At 46.4% G+C, this 21882-nt stretch overlaps 9 protein-coding genes across 9 annotated transcripts, besides 1 other annotated feature; 5 read left to right on the forward strand and 4 right to left on the reverse strand.

Moving 5' to 3' along the window:
- Positions 1 to 30: 30 nt before the first annotated feature.
- Positions 31 to 2438, reverse strand: TSTA_105400 (alpha-L-fucosidase 2 precursor, putative; the record flags this gene model as incomplete). Its single annotated transcript, XM_002486522.1, has 2 exons — positions 31 to 1449; positions 1477 to 2438. 2 exons carry the CDS (start codon positions 2436 to 2438, stop codon positions 90 to 92), a joined length of 2322 nt encoding a protein of 773 aa, XP_002486567.1. The 3' UTR covers positions 31 to 89.
- Positions 2439 to 2968: 530 nt separating this feature from the next.
- Positions 2969 to 4714, forward strand: TSTA_105410 (maltose permease, putative; the record flags this gene model as incomplete). Its single annotated transcript, XM_002486523.1, has 2 exons — positions 2969 to 3113; positions 3180 to 4714. 2 exons carry the CDS (start codon positions 2969 to 2971, stop codon positions 4625 to 4627), a joined length of 1593 nt encoding a protein of 530 aa, XP_002486568.1. The 3' UTR covers positions 4628 to 4714.
- On the reverse strand, positions 4714 to 7701 carry TSTA_105420 (uncharacterized protein; the record flags this gene model as incomplete). Its single annotated transcript, XM_002486524.1, has 4 exons — positions 4714 to 5578; positions 5798 to 6565; positions 6896 to 7010; positions 7035 to 7701. The coding sequence occupies 4 exons, from the start codon at positions 7699 to 7701 to the stop codon at positions 4714 to 4716; spliced, it is 2415 nt and encodes an 804-aa protein (XP_002486569.1).
- A 340-nt stretch (positions 7702 to 8041) lies between these two features.
- TSTA_105430 (uncharacterized protein) lies at positions 8042 to 10543 on the reverse strand (the record flags this gene model as incomplete). Its single annotated transcript, XM_002486525.1, has 2 exons — positions 8042 to 10324; positions 10367 to 10543. 2 exons carry the CDS (start codon positions 10541 to 10543, stop codon positions 8042 to 8044), a joined length of 2460 nt encoding a protein of 819 aa, XP_002486570.1.
- A 399-nt stretch (positions 10544 to 10942) lies between these two features.
- On the forward strand, positions 10943 to 12945 carry TSTA_105440 (uncharacterized protein; the record flags this gene model as incomplete). The annotated part of the gene is made up of 2 exons (XM_002486526.1): positions 10943 to 10956; positions 11004 to 12945. The coding sequence occupies 2 exons, from the start codon at positions 10943 to 10945 to the stop codon at positions 12865 to 12867; spliced, it is 1878 nt and encodes a 625-aa protein (XP_002486571.1). The 3' UTR covers positions 12868 to 12945.
- A 709-nt stretch (positions 12946 to 13654) lies between these two features.
- TSTA_105450 (cell wall glycosyl hydrolase Dfg5, putative) lies at positions 13655 to 15162 on the forward strand (the record flags this gene model as incomplete). The annotated part of the gene is made up of 3 exons (XM_002486527.1): positions 13655 to 13751; positions 13800 to 14503; positions 14554 to 15162. 3 exons carry the CDS (start codon positions 13655 to 13657, stop codon positions 15160 to 15162), a joined length of 1410 nt encoding a protein of 469 aa, XP_002486572.1.
- A 1903-nt stretch (positions 15163 to 17065) lies between these two features.
- On the forward strand, positions 17066 to 17880 carry TSTA_105460 (cold shock-induced protein TIR2 precursor, putative; the record flags this gene model as incomplete). Its single annotated transcript, XM_002486528.1, has 2 exons — positions 17066 to 17782; positions 17833 to 17880. The coding sequence occupies 2 exons, from the start codon at positions 17066 to 17068 to the stop codon at positions 17878 to 17880; spliced, it is 765 nt and encodes a 254-aa protein (XP_002486573.1).
- Positions 17598 to 17727: a microsatellite.
- Positions 17881 to 19457: 1577 nt separating the features above from the next.
- On the forward strand, positions 19458 to 20977 carry TSTA_105470 (aquaporin; the record flags this gene model as incomplete). The annotated part of the gene is made up of 3 exons (XM_002486529.1): positions 19458 to 19793; positions 19854 to 20154; positions 20216 to 20977. The coding sequence occupies 3 exons, from the start codon at positions 19458 to 19460 to the stop codon at positions 20788 to 20790; spliced, it is 1212 nt and encodes a 403-aa protein (XP_002486574.1). The 3' UTR covers positions 20791 to 20977.
- Positions 20978 to 20983: 6 nt separating this feature from the next.
- On the reverse strand, positions 20984 to 21755 carry TSTA_105480 (ThiJ/PfpI family protein; the record flags this gene model as incomplete). Its single annotated transcript, XM_002486530.1, has 2 exons — positions 20984 to 21566; positions 21595 to 21755. The coding sequence occupies 2 exons, from the start codon at positions 21753 to 21755 to the stop codon at positions 20984 to 20986; spliced, it is 744 nt and encodes a 247-aa protein (XP_002486575.1).
- Between the last annotated feature and the right edge of the window lie 127 nt (positions 21756 to 21882).

Below are 21882 nucleotides of genomic sequence, written 5' to 3' on the forward strand. Positions count from 1 at the left end.
GTGGATGTACGCAGGTAGCGACTCATATGGTATTAATTAACCCAATTTCTGCCGCCAAACCAAATCTATCTAGGTATTTTGGCATGTATTCACATTAACTGCACCTGACCATCTAGTCTGATAGTCCCTCCCTCTATCATGTCCAATGTCCTAGTGTGATTTTCATAGAAAACAGTAACAATTCCAGCTGCTAAACTCCTGAGGACTGCCATTACCAAAGTTCCCTCGGCCCATTCTATATCAATTTCAATATTCCCCCGAGCTCGAAGCCCTTTCACAGATCCAGTTGCCCACTGTGTAGGCAAAGCCGGAAGAAGTTCGATTTCTGATCCGTTCTTACCCCTTGATAAACTTCGAATTAGCATCTCGGCGATGACTGCTGTGCCGCCATAATTGCCATCAGCAACGAAGATGGTAGTCTCGGCGCCGGCAATACCGGGTTTGGAGTAGGTTAGAAGGTTATCAAACGAAAGATCATAAATGAGGTGAGCAATCTGCTTAAAGGCATTTCCTCCATCATTCAGTCGTGCATAAGCTAGCCCAAGGAGTGCCGCTGTGAACTCAATGTCCTCTAGATCGGCTTGCTCTTGACGGCATGCGAGGGTCACTTGTACCGCGTCCGCTAATTCGGGCGTATGTCTGCGTGATATCTGGTCGCTTCGACACAGACCTATGATATGAGACAAGTGACGGTGATCCGGTTGTGCTTCCTCATAGTCCTCGAACCATTCCTGCAGTTGACCCCGTTTGCCGATTCTGAAAGGGGGTAGCTTGGCTAGGGCTTCATGAACTCTAGCCGCAAATTCGCTTTCGTTCAGGCCCAATTCGTCCACTGAGAAAATGCAGAATTTGAAAAGATCTCTAACCAGTGTAATGTCAATTGTTGGCCCTAGAGAAAGCTCTTGCTTTTCTCGCGGGGATTGTGTCGAAGGGTAGAAGCTGTTTTCCGGAGAGTTAGAAGGGCCGGTAACCAGATAGCCTGTTCGTGGATCGATCGTCATATAGTCCAGGAAGAATTCGGCAGCTTCTCTCAGAACGGGATATGCTTGAGTAGTGAGGAAATTTCTGTCCAGAGAATATTCATAATGTTCAATCATATGCGTCGCCATCCACAATCCCCCGGTGATATTAAGACCCCAGGAAGTTTCCCATCCAGGATCAGTATATCCCCAGACATTTGAAAAGACATGAGCCACCCAACCACCAGCGCCGTAGAAGTTGCGTGCCGACTTTTTTCCAGAGGAGGCTAGGTATTCGCAGTATCGCATAAGAGGTCCCTGAAGGTCACCAAGATTGGTTGTTTCTGTGGGAAAGTAGTTCATTTGTGTATTGATATCGAGATGATAATCGCAGCTCCAATTCATTGCATTTGCTTCTCCGTCATTCCAGATTCCCTGTAGATGCAAAGGTAACGGAGAGGTAGCTCTGGTGCCAGAAATTGTGAGATACCTGCTATACTGGAAGAATAAAGCGAACAAAGATGGGTCATTATAACCTGATTTTTGAAAGCTTGCTTTGCGTTTGTTCAAAGGGAAATTTGAATCTTCAGTATGGCCAAGATCAATATGAACACGCCTGTACAGGGATTGGTAGTCTCGGACATGCAATGCTCTAAGTTCCTCATAAGAGGTGTCCCAGACGTTGTCGAGAAGTGTTTGAACACGCAATTTCCAATCGTCGTTGAGCGATCGGAAATCAGTCTGAAAAGAGACTTTGATAATGACCTCACTAGCATTTTTGACTCGTAGCTCGCCGTCGACTATGTGGACACTTCCTCCCACTGTATGTGCCTGGACAATTCCACGCCCTCTTACGCCGCAAGTCCCATTGCTATGAATCTCCTCCACAGCCTGTGTTTCAAAGACTAGGCAGTCAGTTGTCTCCCCATCCGATATTGAGAATTCCTTGGTCACCCCGGATACACCAAGCTTCAAATTCATACCTTCGAGGCACTCTGTCCGTAACCTGGCCATGAGCACTTGATGTGGATATGAAGCAAATACTTCACGACGAAACAATACACTTTTTGATTTGTATTCAGTCCTGACGATGGCTTCATCCAAATTCAACTCACGTCTGAAGTCGGTGAAAGACGGCTCTTCGCCACCATGCTCCAATGCAAGGTATATTCTTGCAACCATAAGGTTTGTGCCGTAGTTTCCTTTCTCAGGTTGCAGATATTTTTCAGTCAGTCTCTTTCCGTGTTCATAGTTATCGGCGAAGTATTCCTTTCGAATTTTGTCAAGGGCTTCTCGGCCTCCATACTCAATGACTGGCGTGCTCTCACTACGGCCTGACCAGAACGAAATGTTGTTAAATGACCATATCTCGCTGCTCGGCTGGGATATAATCACTGCACCCATGTGGCCGTTACCAATGGGAAGCCCATCTTGCCATTTCTGGGCGGGTTGATCGTACCAAAGCTTGTAGGCAGTCATGGCACATCAACATCACCGTCAATCAAGATGACCATGCAAAGACATCTCATGACCAGCATTCAGAAACACCTCTGGCTATTTTATGAAATTGACAACCAGCTAAGTGATATTTTTGACGCCATCAACGCGACTATGAACCGTGTCTCGGAGGTCGAGCCGTTCGGCGAGATTCTCGGCTCAATTTGCGGGGAAGCTCACCATTGCCTTTCCCCATATAGCTTCATTACTATATACACCCAAATGAAACATTAGAGTGGGAGGATTCTTAGGATTTACCCCCGCAAATTTGCCCGGAATTTCTGGGGAAGCGTTACGGTCTACTGTTGTGTACCATGACAACTTTTATGTAGCTAATGTGTCAGTAGACAAAAGTAAACCGGTGGAAATTTTGGCAAGGAGGTCCATTAGTCATATATAACCTCATTTCAGTTTCCCGGCCCTATACTGACTACCTTGTCGTGAATCATTCTAACTCAACAGTTTATCTTCGTCCTCTTATCTTTCACTTTGCCTAATTCGAAATTTTTATAATGGAGAAACAACCTGAAGAAGACTGGGTGGAGACCACTGCCAAAGAGACAATGAAGAAGGACAATATCACCGACCTTGCCAGCCGTGCTACGGCAATGGAGCATGAACTGGGATACTGGGAAGCATTCAAGATCTACAAGAAGGGTGCTTTTTGGTCTATGTTCATCTCATTGTCCATAATCATGCGAGCATACGATATTGAGATATCAGGAAATTTTTATGCTCTACCGGCTTTCCAACAAGCTTTTGGTCAAGAGGTACCTGGCCATGGTTATCAGATTCCTGCACGCTGGCAAGTTGCTATGTCTATGGGTTCTCTAGTCGGCCAAGTCGTCGGTGCATATCTTGTCACGTATCCGATGGAAAAGTACGGCCGAAAGAAAACGTTTGCTGTATGCCTAGTATTGACTGCGATCTTGACCTTTATGCAATTCTTCGCTAGCAGTATCGGCATCCTCGCAGCCTCACAGTATATGTCTGGCATTGTTTGGGGCAGTTACTGCGTTATAGCAACAACCTATGCCTCGGAAGTGCTGCCGTTGCGTCTTCGTGGCTTCTTGACAGGCTACATCAACCTGTGTTATGTGATGGGCCAGTTCATCCAAACCGGAGTAACTCGCGGCTTCATCAACCGAATCGATCAATGGGCTTACCGGATTCCTTTCGCTATTCAGTGGGTTTGGCCCATCGTTCTCCTCGCTGGACTTCCCTTTGCGCCCGAGTCTCCCTGGTGGCTTATACGTCAGGACAATCGTATGGATGATGCTGAGAAAGCTCTACTGCGACTGCTCAGGCCAACACCAAAAGTCGACCCAAAAGAGATAATAGCTATGATGGTCAAGACCGACACCTTTGAACGCGAAATCGAAGTTGGTAGCACATATGCCGACTGCTGGAAGGGGTCAAACCGGCGCCGAATGGAGATTTGTATCTGTCTGTTTGTCATTCAGAATTTCTCTGGAAACCCCGTTGGCTTTGCAACGTACTTCTTCGAACAGATTGGCCTTACCAGTGTGCAGTCATTTGATATGGGTGTTGGATTAAATGGGTTGGGATTCGTAGGAACATTGTGTTCTGCTATTCCCTTGATTTATTTCGGAAGAAGAGTGTCATACATTTTCGCGGTTTCGTTCATGGTTACAGTCCTCTTCATCGTTGCGCTGATTTCGTTTGCCCATGATTATACGACTAACTACTCTTATCGATGGGCTCAAGCTACTTTACTCATTATTCTACAATTCGTTTGGCAGGCTACGCTTGGTCCCCTTACCTACGTTGTCGTCTGCGAGACACCTTCCACCAAACTAAGGTCCAAAACGCTTGCTATTGCAACATCTATTGACGCTCTTACTGGTTTGGTCACCACTGTTATTGGTCCATATCTCCTCAACCCAGGAGCAGCAAATGCAGGGGCAAAGATTGAGTTCTTATACGGTGGGATTTCCGTTTTTTCTTTGATCTGGTGCATTTTCCGTCTTCCGGAGACAAAGGGGAGGACTTTCGAAGAACTTGATATCCTGTTTGAGAGGAGAGTCCCTGCAAGAAAATTCAATGCATATGTTATTGAAGATTTGGACGCAGAGGAGATCAAAATTGCTGCTTCAAGTGGTAATGTTAAAGCTTTCCCATCTAATGTTGACCAGGCACCAGATGTATGAATGTTTATCCTGCAAAGATAATATCGAGGAAAACGCAATTTGAAGTCAACATAAAATATATAGTGTCTATGCTGCATTGTAGTAATTCACGTCCCTACTGGGTCGTATGCTCCCGTGATAATTGCCGGTATGTCAAAGAGATCTGTGTCATGGAAGGTGGAATTGAAGGCTGTGAACGAAGCGGTCGATATAGCCGTAGGAAACCAAGCCGATGGGTCAGAAACCGCTATCAAGGCTGCAGTATCATGTTCAACCACGTTTCTTGCAGCACAATTGGCGGCGCTACTACCAAATAGTGCCCATGCACCCTGCTCCAGGGACTCATCGTCATTAGGAGTAGTACTTTCCACGGCAGTATAGAATTTACTATGACCAAAAACTTTCTGAACCCTTTCCCTTAGAGATTCTCGGAGATTGGGGAGCATGACTTTCGTAGAGAAAATGAGATCGCAGATGCTCTTGAACGTGTCACGGGGCCGAATGACGAAGGAAAGCGATTGACTCTCCTCTTCCTCCGGTTGGCACTCTATAGAATTTGCAAGAGCAGTCGCAATCTCTGTCATTTTAACTTCCATCCCAGGACCATGAACTTCAAAGGCCGTTGGATGTATATTTCCAGTTTCCAGAAGCATGTCCAGGGCAATCTGGTGAGGATAAAGCGTGCTCATTTCCTTCCTGCTACTGATCCCATTAGAGGCAATATAACCAGACTGGAGAGACAATTTCCATGCAAGTGCACGGATCCAATGCCTTGTGGCGTATATGTCCACCCGTTGAATGCTATTCGCTTCTGGTGGAATCTCAGAAGGAAGAAATTGCAATTCTTGCTGTAAAAGTAAAAGTTGCCTGCTGCTCACAGCAACCTGGGACGACTGAGCGGTCCATTTATTGAAAAAGTCATTCCCTGGGTACTTAAACAGATTCACTAGGTTCAGGAACCCGTCTATGACACTGTTGTCGGCTGTGTAGGAACATAATGAAATAGGAGATTCCGATGCAACCCACGGTTCTTGATCATTAGAAAGATTTATCGTCTCTCTTTCCGCTGCCGGTAGTGCGATAGACGGCTCTAAAACTGTAGGAAGGCCATACTGAATGCATAGATACCTCTCTGTCATGAACAGTAGAAAATAGAGCTTTCGCATGATTTTTTGATCATTAATGGAATACCGAGAGTAAGTGTCTTCCGTGTGCATTCCTAGTAGCTGGGCGAATGATATGGCTTCTCGAATATAGAAAGCAGCTGTCTGCATGCGAGACGGCTGTTTTCCATAGAATATGTGTAGAAAATATGAGGTGAGAACTGTTGCCAAAGTAACCGGTTCCATGTAATCATATGTGCAGCGGACACGCCGTGCCTCCTGGGCAAACGCATCTGCCGTAAATAGGCCGTCAAGTTGTGACTGCTCCTGCGTGATAGTCCTGTCAAGGTGTGACAGGGTGGCGGCGCACAACGCAGTGGACAAAGCATACGTTTGTATATCATCGGTGCCTATTATCAGCTGTTGAAGTAGATTTTCGGTATCTAGTAAAGGCCAAATTCCATATAAATTGTCCCGGAAGATCTCAAATACGCTGTTTATAGCAGATAATGAGATGCGTCTCGCGGGCGTCGTTGTAAGTAAGCCGGTACCTAAATCATCGTGCTGGATTCGACGCATCTGCATTCCATTTGGCTCGGAAACCCCCACAGAGGACACTTGTGTATCCCATATCTTTTTTGAAGACTGTCGCAAGCGTCGTGGGCCGCTCTTCTGACGTTGACGCAGATACGTACAGTTTAGTCTGTTATTGATACAGCGCTGGCATGGTTGTGCACCATTGCATCGGATTTTGCGGATGTTACAGCAGTCGCAGGCCTGTTTGAGCGGCATTGCTTGTAAATTCCAGAGGTAACCGCCTACTGTAGGAGACATTGAAACATCAACAGTGATCTTGCTTTTCGGTCACCTTTGGCAAAATAGTCCAGTTGCATCATACAATTATTGACAGCTAAGAATCGTGGGGAAAAGGATCTCTGATATGCGCTAAACTTCTGTCAGCTGCATAATGGAGAAAAATTTCCTCTTTAGGCAATTGCTCTCTTCCCCGCAAATCTCCTATTTGTCTTGCGCTCGCCTAACCCCTTTTAGCAGTAGGTTACTCGCCACACAGAGCTTGTGGATGTCTTTGATCTAGCTTTTACTTGCTAAACAGTATATCTAATATTTTCTGAACTTTAAAGACCACAGAAGGCTGGACTATCTCTGAGACAGCTATATCACCGACCTTCTCTCTTGCCACAACGAAGCCGGGAGGTCCTTCGGATCAATTTCACTGATGTGCGGCAACATAGTAGACAGATTCTCTGACTTCAGGTTCGGGAAGTGTTTTCGAATTGTGTCTAACAAAAGGTCGTACCACATACGATATGCCGAACCTGAGAAATGTACTCCATCCGTCAAGATATCTCTCAAGTGTAGGTCTGATGCTGAGCCTCTCTGTCCGATGATCGGATCCCCAGTTTTCCAACCTTTCATAGCAAGCATAGCGTGCCACATATCAGTAAAAGGGACATTTTTTTCTATGGACACCTGACGGCAGGCTTCAGAATATTCGCGCGCCCTCGTCGTCGATCGCCCACTTCCCTCGCACCCCTTGGCCGAATATTCATCGACTAGGCCAGGGCCAACCAGGATTGTAGGGATATTCCTGTTCTGTGCTACATCAACCATATGCCGCAGGTTGGCTTTGTACCTCTCCAGAGGTACGAATTGGCTGTCATTCTGAGTTGCGTCGTTGGTACCGAAAAAGATCGTGAGCAGCTTGACATCGGTCAAGAGCTCGTCTTTCTTATCCGGTACGGAGCTCGTTTCGTAGTCAAGGATTGGCTCAAGAATATGCCGAGCATGTTCGGTGTTATATCCACCATAACCATGCACGACGATTTGTAGTTTTCGGAAGTATTCGTGCTGTAGAGCTGGAGCCAATGCAAAGCCCAAGGATTGATCACAGCTGAGCTCAGTGATGGAGTCACCAAAGAGAATGATCTTTGGTCGAGCAAAACGCTTCAGAACTGATAATGACGTAGGCATGTTTGTTGATTGATTGGTAGTTTATTTTTGATACAGTAGGTTTTAGTTTTGTGGTGATTCTTCAAGTCTTGTGCGCATTTAGTACTCGACGGCTTGCAACGTGGCAGATGAGAAATCATGGTAAGGACCCAATAGACATTTGACTTTTTCTTTACAAGGTTTTTTAGCGAATCCAGATGTCACTTCATCCAGGCATGGGTTGTTAACCCCGCAGCATTTAGTACGGCGAGATTCTCGGTGAAATGGGGATACACGGAGTAACTACCCTTGATTCGGCATAGGTGCAACAGTTTCTCTTACAATTGTGTCTAATATAGCCTAAATATAAGCGGCAAATTTACTAACTAAGAGATAAGGTCACACTCCAAGTCTTCTGACTTGGACGGGATGGCGCTTGAGTGAAGTCCACTTGAACAAGCTGTAGGCCATCAGAAACAGAGTTGATCTGAGTCTCGGTCGATTCGCCATCTATTCGGGATGTAAACCCTCCAGCGCCTAGTCTCTTCACAATGAAACCAAGTATGCCATCGTATTTTGTCTCTACCACGAGAGAGGATTCCTGCACAGTTATGCTTTGAATACCGGCCAATGCAGCGTATTTGTCCACCAGGCCAATAACAGCTACCTTGGCCGTACCCAAGACGTTGTAAGGTGCCACTGTCAAGATTTCATAGCCCTTGGGCTTGATCGATGTAGCCAAAACGGGTGTCGATGCAAGAATATCATGAACAGATAGTGATGCTGGGTGGTTCGAGATTTCAACAGGAATAGCAGTAGCAGCGTTACAAGCCCAGATTACTCCCTCCCAAGTACCATGAAAAATATTGTCTCTCAGCACATCCAAAATATCACCTTCGAATATGATATCTATGCTGTTGTCCACTGCATCTGAACGACCATTCCAGAGTACAATCGATGCTGCCCGAGATTCTGAGTCATACGACGACGCTTTGATAGGTGGTCCTCGACCAGGACCTAAAGTGTCTTCCCAAACATTTCGACTGAGTGGACAGATGATATTCTTTGCGCGAACTACTCGATTCGGTACCAGATCTCCGGGGCATCGAGCTGTCAGCTTTTTGTGAACTGAGAAGTCTCCAACCCCAGGTTTATCGGCAAGGAATATAGGACCGTCAAAAAACGCTCGGAGAACTGCATGGTACTCTGGCCATTGGGCACTCGTCATGAACATGTCAGTATCGAGATAGAGACACTGATTTGATAGCAGCACTCCGTTGTAAAGGTTATAGTGGATATGATTGCGATGGATATTAGGGCGTGAAAGACCAAAGTCATCTGTATTTCGAATGATAACCTTTTCACCATTGGTTGCCACACCCATACCAATATCACCGTTGAAAAAGCGCTCATAGTGAGCCATGCAATGGATGACACGATTCTTCCCGAAGATTTGGTTTGCGGCTTTGATCATATTGTTCCATAACGCGACGAACTCTTCGCCACCTTCCACTCCTTCCAAATAGGAACCATAAGCTTGATTATCAACCTTCACGAATGTCACACCTACGTCTGCTTGAGTCTGGAAATAATCCCTCCAAAAGTCAAACGCCCGGTGCGGTGGAGGAAGGAAGTAAGCACGCAGCTCAGGGTCTGGTATTGTGCCAGTCTGTTGATCATCGGCTTCATCTGGCCACTCAATACCGAGTACATTGCTTCTATCAATTGGATACATTCGCATATTGTACTTGCGAGCTAGTGGGGAGTAAGGAGACACCGAGTTCCAGTAGCCGGCCAATGTCATCCAGACTCCCACATCCTTGACCATTGGCAATTTCTTCTTGATCAATGACACATTATCGGCAAGGCTACTTTTCATGCCTTGCCATGTTCTGAAGCTCCACAATCCCCGGTGTTTAGGGCTTCCATTGTGCCCATAGCGGATATCCTGCCAACCGTCATCAATAAGAAACGTCCCAACTTGAACATTGTCACGATTGAGCTTCGTAAGCAAGTCATCCATCAAGTCGTATGTAAGAGGTATGTTCTCCCCAATACTGCTCCAAGTACAGAATCCCAGACGATCAAAAGGTGTCTCGCCGGTCTTCTCCTCAATGAAAGAGGCATCAGCGGGAAGACCATACTTTATTCGAGCAAGATGTATAGCATCGCGCATGACATTTCTAGTGCCTTGATTTATATGAAGTTTTCCAGTAATGCAGACTTCTATCTTCCCACCTTTTTGTACTCGTCGAACTCTGGCATATACGCCTGGTACTTCCCCATCTCGAGCTGCACTGAGAGTCACAAATGCCTCCGCCGTAGACGCTGGGAAAACAGCTAAGATGGCACCTGGGTCGATAGCCGGGTTTGTTGGGCGCAATAAAAGACTGTGACTAGGAGTCTGGCTGTCCAATTTCACTAGAGATGTATATCTGACCTCGATCCAGGTATCGCGAGGACGGTACCAAGCCCAGCCTTCCCAGTCATCAACATTCAACCATGCTACCCTTTGGCTTTTGAGTTCTTCGTCCTCGGATAATGAGATTTCGGTAATAAAGTTCTCGTCGGTCCCTCTGTCTTTTATTGATGATAAGATATTCAGATTGCCGTGCTTGGTCGCGCCGTCTGCGAAGATTGCTACTTCGATGGATGTAGACGAAATCTGTATATTACACTGATATGTAAAAAGTTGTTCTGATCCCACTGTTTTGATCTTGCTTTCAGTAAAATCTAAATCAAGTTTTTGTTTCGAATCATCCACCTGTGCACGTAGGGTTGTTACATCAGGACACAAGCAGTAAATAGTCAAGGAAGTGGTATGTAGAGGGACGACAATTCTCTTATTCAAAGGGGGTACAAAGACCAGACGATCTGATGCCATATTTCCTTTTGCCTCGATGTAAGTTACCACTTTCCTAGGTTTGTGCGATCACGCAGTGCTTTAATTTTAAACTCTCTAGTTTATAAATTTATGATACCTCGAAATGTTCGCGGAAAGTCTCTGCTGCTTGATCTCACCGAGAATTAGGCCGCACTGGTATTTTCTTCAACCCCGAGAATCCAACCGGATGGCGAGTGACAACCCTTCTCAGTGAGGCATGAAGCACTTTGCTCCACTTAAGCACGTGAGGTCTAATCCATTCGTAGCCAATACCTCATACGTACAGCCTAGCTGTTTTTTGACTAAGTTATAGAAACATCAGTCAGCATTGGGTTCACACGGAAACTGAGGAAAGATCAACATAAAAGCTTACTTATTTTCGAGCTGTGTCCAGAAACCATGAACTATATAATGTAAGGCTTGTCAATAGAGGAATATTGTTCTAATCGGTATAGATCAGAGACGATCTCGACAAAATGGCCAGACTCTTTGCCACTGCCATTGCCATTACAGGTGCTCTTGCTCAAACAAACTGCACAGGTTCCTCATATGTGCCCGGAAGCGTGAATTTCACATTGGAATGCTACAATGCCATCCAGAATTGTGTCTCGAAGTTTGAAGCCAACGCCAGCCTTGTGGACTGCAACGATGGCCAGGGCAACATCTACATGCAACAACAAGCATCTCTGACTTCAACTTCCCCGAACAGTGACATTGTGATTGCCTTCCAGGACATATTGGAGCTTTGCATCCTCAGCGGTTCCACTTCAGGTACATGGGGATATAGTGATAATCAATGGTACTGGACCGCGGCAGAACCTGCATGTTATGTTGATAGCACTACAGATGTTGTTCCGACTCGGCCTGCGCCTTTCTGTATTCAGGATAGAGATTCCTCGCTTCCTGACTGCTATCCTCAGCCAAAATCAATAGCTTCGTCTGCGAACAAATTCAAGGTGCTGAAAACTTCTGGGAGTACGCCAAATGGTTTCAACTCATCCGCGAGAGGCTGGAATACATACGGTATCCAGGCATTGTCAAATGGGTCAGAGGTCGTCCCATCTTTTGTTGGGTCGTCGGGCCTAAATTACTTGCAAGAGTTCGTCAAGACGCAATGTGGAGTACTCGCCCAGTCCGGATTCCAACAAGCGGGTTATGTATATTGCAGTCTTGATTCTGGCTGGCAGACCCAAACTACAGACGAATATGGTCGTATAGTCTATGACTCAACAAGATTCAATTTACCTCAACTAGCCTCGTGGCTACATGGTCAAGGCCTTAAACTTGGTGTTTATGTTGTTCCAGGCGTCCCTTGCTCTGCGGCAAACAAGACTATTAAAGGAACTAACATTTCAATCAATGATGCATTGAACGGCAATAATGATCAGCTTTATTGCTCTTGGAATTTTTCCAAGGACGGCGTGCAGGAATGGCACGATTCCGTAGTTGCGCAATGGGCGTCATGGGGAGTTGATATGATCAAACTGGACTTTTTGACCCCAGGAAGTCCTCAAAACGGAGCAAATCTGGACTGCGATAGTTCCGATGCCGCACACGCATATCTCAATGCAATAAAAGCCTCTGGTCGGCATATGCGATTGGATCTGTCATGGAAACTGTGCAGAAACGAGACTTGGCTTCCAATATGGAGCCAGCTGGGTGATTCAATGCGTATTGATCAGGATCTCGACAACTATGGGTACAATACATTTGTCGCTTGGGCAACTGCTCAACGAGCAATTGATAACTATCGTCAATACATCGGCCTCCAAGCACAGCGCAATGTACCACTCACAACCTATCCAGACATGGACAATCTTTTCACAGCCAATGCGGAAAACCTGACTGGAGTTCCAGACTTGCAACGCATCACAATCATGAATCATTGGCTTGGAGCCGGCGCAAATCTGATCCTTGGTGGCGATCTCACGGCCATCGACTCATTGGGCTATCAACTGCTCACAAGTGCCGAATCTATTGCTGCCGCAGATTTCTTCAGTCAATATCCTATGCAACCCCGAAATCCAAGTACAGGAGATAATCTTGCGCAGCAGCTGCAGGCCTGGATCGCTGGACCATCGGATGATTCGATCGCTTATGTTCTTCTCGTAAACTATGGGCCTGATCAGGGCCAAGGAGGGTTCGGTACCCAGCTTAAAGGTATCCAGGACGTGACTGTATCGTTAGAAGATCTAGGCATTTCTGGAAGTTCATGGCATGCAACAGACCTTTGGAACGGGACAGCCACGAAGATCACCGACTCATATACCGTGGCCTTGGATGAGGGCGCCTCTCAGCTTTTGCGTCTTACTACGGCTTCGTGATCTCTACACCGAAGGAAATATATGAATACGATATGACCAGCGCCTTAGTTTTAAGTTCCAAAATTTTCCTACTGTGCATGTAGCGATTACGCTTACATTGAAACATTTCCGCCCTGCTCCATGGTTACCTACCCCTGGATCCCAAACGCTATCGCTTTACTTGCTACACTATCTCTCGAAATATTTATTATTCGCTCCTGATGGTAATCTAGATCATCGTTGAAACATTCTGAATGACTGAAGCATTGAGAACGACATCACCGGGGTAGTAAAGATAAGCATGGACTTCTAGGGAAAGGAATGTAGCCATCATTTCCAATTTGGGTAACAACTCACATTCCTTCTTGGATCAGCCAATCCCTTCTTCCAAGGTTGGGTGATCCACCCTTCCAAGGTTTGTTTATCTAGAATTTTGAGATCAGGTATACGAGTGTAGTTTTGCACCAATTCCATCATACTAGAATTGGGCACAGGTTCATATGTAATACCTTTCCAATAACGATTCGATTGCGACTGCATGGTGGGCTTCACGAGCGCTTCGGACTCATAACTCTTTGGTATTTTGTCCGACTCTATCAATTTTCGAATAAAGGACAACAAGGTATCGAATGCCTTAACGCTTTCCACCGCGAAAGGAAGGGGAGGGATCTCATCCCTCTACTCAGCAAAGACACGCCAAAACTGTCAGGTGTACCATCTGAATTTTTATCTTCTCAGGACAGAAGCGGCATAATTCTACAGACTCGAAAGAGTTAACGGAATCACGAAATTTTGATTGTATGCAACGATGTTATCGAAAATACGAAAACCAGGTCATGTCATACCAACCATTTTACTAGCGACGAAGGTCGTTCGCGCTATTGACCTCAATCTCGATGACACAGGTATTCACACTGTCCGAGATATTCTAAATAGATAACTGACGGACAAAGACTCCATAAAATCCGCAGCCAAAACAGCAGCCACCGAAATGATGACCTACTACACCGGCTACCGACCAGGCGACAATCCCGGAAACCTACCAGATCCATACTACTGGTGGGAAGCAGGCGCAATGTTTGGCGCTCTAGTCGATTACTGGGCGTACACCGGCGACAGCACCTGGAACAACATGACCACGCAAGCCCTGCTTTGGCAAGCAAGCCCCGACGCGAACTTTATGCCCAAGAATCAAACCATGACGGAAGGAAATGATGACCAGGCGTTTTGGGGTATGGCAGCCATGTCTGCGGCTGAGCGAAATTTCCCAAATCCACCTCCCGATCAACCGCAATGGCTGGCGTTGGCGCAAGCGGTTTTCAATTCGCAAGCGGCTAGATGGGATCCCACGACGTGCGGTGGCGGCTTGCGATGGCAGATATTTACCTGGAATAAGGGATACGGTTATAAGAATACCATCTCGAATGGTGGCTTCTTTAATATCGCGTCTAGATTGGCGAAGTATACTGGAAATCAAACGTATGCCGAGTGGGCTGATAAGACGTGGCAGTGGACAGTCGATGTTGGGTTTCTCACGCCCGAATATCGGTTTTGGGATGGAGCGGATGACGCGACGGACTGCAAGAATTATAACCTGATTGAATGGACGTACAACTCAGGAGTATATCTGCTGGGTGCAGCGAATATGTATAACTATGTGAGTTTTCTTGACTTGATGTCTCCCGGGGCACTAGCTGATTTGTTCAGACCAACGGTAGTGACATTTGGAGAGACCGCACACTTCATATCCTCAACGCAACAAACGTTTTCTTCAGCACAGACCCTGAAAAGGTGATGTACGAACGTGCCTGCGAGCCCGTAGGAACCTGTCAAGTCGATCAAAAGTCCTTCAAAGCACACCTTGCCCGCTGGATGGCAGCGACCACTCAAATGGCTCCATTCACCTACGATATCATAATGCCTCGACTACGCACATCAGCCCTCGCAGCAGCAAAGACCTGCACGGGCGGTCCCAACGGAACCAGCTGTGGACTGAAATGGACCGAACAAAAATGGGATGGTAATCGAGGTGTGGGAGAACAGATGAGTGCTCTGGAAGTGATTCAGAGTAATCTGATCCATGAAGTCGCGCCGCCTGTCACAGATGCGAATGGTGGCACGAGCAGAGGTAATCCTGCTGCTGGTTCGGGACCGAATGGTCGTCCCAGTGGCAGCGGTGACGCGTCGCAGGGAAAGTCGGGTGATTTCAGAACTCGGGAGATTACGACCGCGGACAGGGCTGGAGCTGGGATATTGACGACTTTGTTTCTGGCAGGTGTTGTTGGGGGAACGGGGTGGATGATTTATGAAAAGTGATTTTCTCGAAGTACCATAGTAACAATAATGACCTTCGAACCGTTTCCGAATGTTGTATTTACCGTTCTTGAGAACCGATACAGGAACTTGCTATTGTGCACGATAAAATCAAAAAAAAAAGATGTCTCAAGTTTGCCTACTAAATGGAAAACTGTAAATTCCACTCTTGGCAGTAGGATGGGTCCCTGTCAAAGAGTCATCTTCACTTGTATACTTGCTGGCCGCCAGCAGAGAGTGATGCAAATGACAAATTCAACAGCAAGTTGCACAGTCGGATCTGTGTGCTGCGTATGCTGCCATGCATTATAGTACGTAAGCCCGAATATTAATGCCGGTTCCTATACCAGGAACGAAACGACAACAGGTAGTTGGTACCACCAAACGTCATTCAATTGACAACACAAATGTCGAATCGGACCTATCTTCAGACGAGGCTGTGTGTTACATATCAATCATTTCTTCTTTGCGATTCCAGACCTATCTTTGTTCCGGAAGTGTTCGGAAACATGTTTCAAGTTTCGTCTTCATGGCAGATGGCAGTACGTAAGATTTGGTGCGGTCACTCCTGCAACTGCACGACATTACTGCAGCTGAGCATGAGGAATTGGCTTGTTGTTGATATGATCCGTCATTTATGAGACGCGTAGTATCTGAGTCCGATTGTCAAGCAGACTGTCAAGTTGTATGCCCGAAGAGATAATTGCAGATTAAATGAGTAATCAATATTGGCCAATCGGATCCTTCTGCTTGTTTATGGGCACGCGCAAACTACAGATTGCTGCATCGCGAGATCGCACGAGTCATGCAGGAATCGTCAACAAATAACGAATCCTTTCCAGGCAGAATAATAAATTCAGATCTAATTCGCTATTCCGGCACTTTGAACATTCATCCTTATCACCGTTACAACAGGCAGCTCAATTACACGCATAGAAAAGATACCGGATGTGGCAATCATGCTGACCTTCAGCCACAGTGCTATTTTTACCACATGCGGCTGTGACCGCTTGTTGGGCCAATCAGCATTGATCTGGCGGATACTGTTGTACCATACGATACGGTATCATGTATCTAAAATACGCGTATATAGTCACACGCGTCCCGGGATGATAGGGGAATTAAGGCTGGCCAAGGAGCTACTTTGTAGGCTATCGTTTCGTTTTCTCACTAACAAAGCCTAACATAGGTGGTTCAGATATTAAGATGAGATGTTGACTTCAGTAGCATGTCGATCGACTACATTAGTTTGATTAGATTTGCTCTCTTCTGTCAACTTTTAGTCAGGTCGACTCAATTGATGATACATTGCCGGGGAACCTTCAATGTACTACTACATAATACTGACAAATAGTCCATACCGTTTCTCAGACTAGGGGCGACTGAAGTGGTACCAAGCACAAACACATTTTCCGTATCGTACTACATTGTAACGTACTGCGTAACAAATCCTGTCCACTGGCAAACTCGTATTATATAATCAGACTGTGGAGAAATCTTCCCCTTCAATTAGCGAGCTTTCAGACTGCCGAGCCTCTTGGATAGGTTCTTGGGGCTGAGCATGCCCCCGCCTACTGAAAAACATGCGTTTTCTGTTGCGTGATTTGGCTAATTCGTGGCGTAGGGTTAGTGTATCGGCCGTACGAACTGCGGAGATTTGATGATGTAGCACGTAGGGCAGTGTTACTGAACAATGGTGCCGGGGGCCGATCCTAAGATGGCCGATCTGCTCAGCTCGTCCGGTACATAAAAGGGGCGTTTTCGCTCGTTGAAACAAAGATCTTGATTTTGTTACATACCACATCACATTCATCCTCGCCCTCTGCAATTGATTACTTCTCCCAGCCATCAGGCTTGCGTATCGATCTGAACCATAACATAGATACATAGATACATCACCAACAAAATGCAATACAGACTCATCCTTGCTTCGGCCTTACTTACCACGGCCTACGCCGTCCCCCACCCCGAAATCACAGAACCACCCACCGTCTACCGACGACAAAACATCTGGGACCAACTCGGTAGCGACTTTGGCGCCGTCGGCACCGATATTAGCAATGCCTTCACCAGTCTCGGCGGAGAATTAGGTTCCGACTTGCAAAGCATCGGTGGCTCAATCACTTCTGGCTGGGATTCCTTCACTCATTCCATTGCTTCATACGCCAGTGCCGCCCCGTCAGATTACAGTAAATGGGCCAGCGACGCTTCGAGCCTTGCTAGCGATGCACATGTGCAAGCCACTTCGTGGGCAGCTAGGGCCCAGAGTGAGACGAATAGTGCTTCTGCCTCGATAGCATCACAGTTTGCTTCTGATGCTTCTATTGTGGCGGATAACGAGAGCAGTGCGGCCGCATCTTTGGCCTCGCGTGCTTCGAGTGCCGCTGCCAGTGTTACTGGAACTACTACTTTGACCTCGGCAACTACGCTTACCAACTCCGCTGGTTCTGCTACTTCTACTTCTACTTCTACTTCTACCGGTACTTTGACTACTACGCACACCGGGGCTAGTGCTGCGACTACTTCTGCAACTTCGACTTCGACTGGTGGTGCTGCCGCCGCTACTGCGGGATTGGGTATGGGACTCGCCGGAATTGCTGCTGGTCTTATCGGTGTTGTTGCCGTGGCTTTGTAAAAAGATGTTAATCTGGCGTTACAACTGGACTGATTTAGGTTTATATGGGATCTGGTGTCTGGTTCCTTATTAAGGGTCTGCTATGAGTTATGATTTTTTATTCTTCTATGATTGTTTGGCGAGACCACCAATGAGCCTGCTTGGTTGCCCGGCAGTAAGGTGATAAATATGATAGTTTTCTAACTGCATTGATCCACCAACTCACTTAGCCTTTAGTAATATCCGACTGTGACTATGGGAGGGGTAAATGATAGAAGCGCAGATAAGAAACACCCCCCATCTTGGTACTCAAGGATAGGACTGCAGAAGGTGGCTCCGGGATAGAAATTGCAGCGACTCCAGATTATTATTTAATTGAAAAAGAGCTCTATTCTGCGGTTGATAACTGTGCAGACTATATTCTCTCTCGAATCGAATATGCCCCGTGCGATTTAAGGTCATAAGCGAGAACTTGTACCCGACAGAACCATCAAGTAAATACTTAGGCATATACTCACATCGCAACTCCCAGTTCAGCTTCATCTACTCTATCTACATATCCACAGAACTGGAACTACCAACAAATCTCTTAATCTACCACTCAATGGCGGTTTAGTTACCTCGAATCGGCCCCCTCATAGACGTCACGACTATATTTTCCTCCACCTATAAAAACCCATCCCGGCATAAACGGTTTCACTGTGGGGTTTGATAACGAAGAAGTTCTTTTGCCGTTGATCAGTTGTGTCCGTTTGCGGAATACTGTCAACCATCTGGTCTCTTGCTGCGGACCAATCAATAACCAGAAATTAGAACTCAATTCAAAGACTTTGACGGGCAGAGTCTAGATTCTCGCAGGTTAAAGATAAAATGTATTCGTGATTCATAGCTTAGGTAGGTTATAACTTATGCTGTTCGTCTGGAGATGGACCATTTAGGGCTTGAGTTAGTTACTAAATGAAGTTGTCTGAGGATCATGACACGACCACTTGAACTCAATATAATTCATAGGCTGATACCACTTCTATTCACTTCGTACTTTCAAATTTGTGTACAGGTAGACGAATGAAAAGAACCGTATCTGGACGCTGTCTGTGTCTCTCATATTTCAGAAGTGCTCTGATTCCCCTGTTAGATTTCGATCTAGGTACCAGCAAATCATCAATCCTAGAAGCTTTCAAACTCAATTGCACATTTTGTGGTTCATTATCTACAATTGGTACAAACTTTCCATGGTTAGATTGACTGCTATCTAGTATGTTACATATTGACTCCCCCTGTTGATTCGATTCTCCAGCTTTATTCCCATATCGAGAGCGTGAATGTTGCATTGCACTTTGAGATCGAGCTCAGCTAATGCGATTGGAGTATAATTGGCTTTCTTCTATCTGATCCTGGAGGTGCTAACCTAGGTAGCTATATATGAATTGGTATAGTCATGACGTGTAGTCCTCTATTCAGGTAGAAAGTCAGAGTAAACCTACTCTATGAACCTAAACCAGAGCAGTAACCTCAATGGTAATAGATCTATAAGAATGTCACATCCCATCCCAAACGCTCCTTGCCCTGAGTTTCTCTTACCCCTAATCCTTGCTCCTCCCCGCCATCTACGTGACCTGGACCGATCCCTCACTGCACCAACCTAACCCCAAAACGCCTAGAGAGTCCTCTGGAGACATCAAACATGAGAATCCTCAGCTCCTACCACCGCCGCTCCGGCCAAACAGAGCCAAACCTCTCCCGTCTCTCCACAAACCGTCAAGCAGCCCAACTGCCCATGCTAAACTTAGCTGACAACAACCGCAACAACTTAATTGCCGTAATCGGTGAATTTGTGGGCACATTCATGTTCCTCTTCTGGTCGTTTGCTGGTACTCAAATCTCTAATACGCCTATGCCACCGGCCGGATCGTATCCGAATACTTCGAATTTATTATATGCCTCGCTGGCTTTCGGGTTTTCGTTGACGGTTAATGTTTGGGCTTTTTATCGTGTTACTGGTGGATTGTTTAATCCTTCTGTGAGTTTCCCTCCCATCAGAAGGAAGAATTATGGGGATGTGGGCTTATTTGAATGACAGGTTACGTTAGCCCTCTTCCTGGTTGGTGGCATCCCAGCAATGCGCAGCGTGCTCATTGTAATTGCTCAAATCCTCGGTGGTATTTGCGCCGCTGCTGTGGTGTCTGCCTTATTCCCCGGTCCTTTGAATGTTGCGACCACTCTTGGTGGTGGTGCCAATACTGCCCAAGGTCTCTTCATTGAAATGTTCCTCACGGCTCAATTGGTCTTCGTCATTATCATGCTTGCCGTTGTCAAACATAAATCAACTTTCCTAGCTCCCGTGGGCATTGGGCTGACTTTCTTCTTGACCGAGCTTTGTGGTATGTAACTTCTCTTCTCCATCTTCGATTGTCTCAAACTAGACACTAATCGACGATAAAGGTATTTATTACACCGGTGGCTCACTCAACTTCGCGCGCTCTCTCGGCCCAGCCATTGTCAATCACAGCTTCCCACATTATTTTTGGATCTACTTCCTCGGCCCCTTGCTTGGGTCCGGCCTCGCGTCTGGCTTTTACTATCTCCTAAACAAGATGCGTTACGAGACCTGCAACCCCGGTCAAGACGCTGATAGTATGGAGGCGCCCACCAAGGAAAGTACCGGCACTTCTTCCTTTAACCAAAGTATCCCAAGTGCCTATGACCGAGGCGCCGGTAATGGTGTGAATGGAAATGTCAACGGAACCGGTGGTGCTGCTGGATATGGGCACCAGCGAAATATATCCGAGGCTACTGCTGTCAGTCCTGGTTATGCTACTACAAGCGAGAAGAATGAACCTGCTCTTTCTCCAACCGGTCACGGCGAGTATCCTTCCACCACTTCTGCAGGTCAGTATGCGAACACGCCTGCGAATCAGCCCACTGGTACATACACCAATCAACCATCAGGAAATCAACCGGGGTCATTGAATCCGGTCCGTGAGAGAGGTGAGAGCGGTCAAATCAATCAATTCTAATCTAAGAGCTAGGACGATTAGCAGAAGGGACTGTTCTCATCTGAGTGAGATACCAATAGTGGATAGCTAGTGTGTGGTTTAAGGATGGAGGAGATATGCCAGGGTTATAATGTTTGTACTTAATGATACCTTAAGTTTAATATACAGAACATAATCGTGATAATACTAATCGTGATACATCACACATGTCTACCTAAGCCTTCTCACTCAACATCTTCAAAAACTGCTTACCCAAAGCATCCGCTGCCAACGGGTTTCCACCAGAAACAACCTCCTTATCCACCGTAATATACCCAGCCTTCTCCCTAGCACCCGCCACCATCTCAGCCCCAGAATCTTTCAAAGAAGATTCGACTTTCTCAATCTCTCCACCTAACATAGTCTCCATCATCCTTTCTTCCGCATCACTCCAGCTCGTGAGTTTGTAGCCCTTATAAGCAAATTCGCCTGGGCTCGTAGCCTTTGTACTCAAAAACGCATATGGACCATGGCAAATCGCCGCTGTCGGCTTTGTCTTGTTATGGAAGTGCTTCAGGATCCGACCTAGTTCCGGATCATCGCCCAAATCTTGCAACGGCGCATGTCCACCAGGAATAAACACACCCGCAAACGAATCCAATTCTTCATCGCTTATCGACTTAAAGGGTCGGGGGGAATCGAATCCATTCTCACGTCGCATTCTATCAATCAATTCATTCTCATGTCGACGTTCGTAGAAATTTCCCGCAAAGGCAAGTAAAGTCTCAACTGTTGGGGTCTGGAGCGGGTTTGGCGCCCTTGGGAGATGCAAATGTTACTTGGTACCCGGATTCGAGGAGTTGTGCAAGCGGTTTTGCGAGTTCCATCAGAAAGAAGCCCGATGGTTGTTGGACGATTTGGTCCTTATCATTGCTGCTGCTGGCGGGCTTTTTCAAAGGGAAAGAGTGGGCGTCGCTGAGGACGATGAGGACTTTTTTGGGTGCCATTTTGGTGGTGTATATTTATTTTCTCCGTTGAATTGCGTAGAAAATCAATGATAGATTGTTTAGTCGTATGTGAGATATGGTCGAGTTTTATAGAGCAGTTGATGCGGTGACGTCGCAATGGCACAAA

Source organism: Talaromyces stipitatus, genomic scaffold (genome assembly GCF_000003125.1).
Source record: "Talaromyces stipitatus ATCC 10500 scf_1105507295511 genomic scaffold, whole genome shotgun sequence".
NCBI lineage: Eukaryota > Fungi > Ascomycota > Eurotiomycetes > Eurotiales > Trichocomaceae > Talaromyces > Talaromyces stipitatus.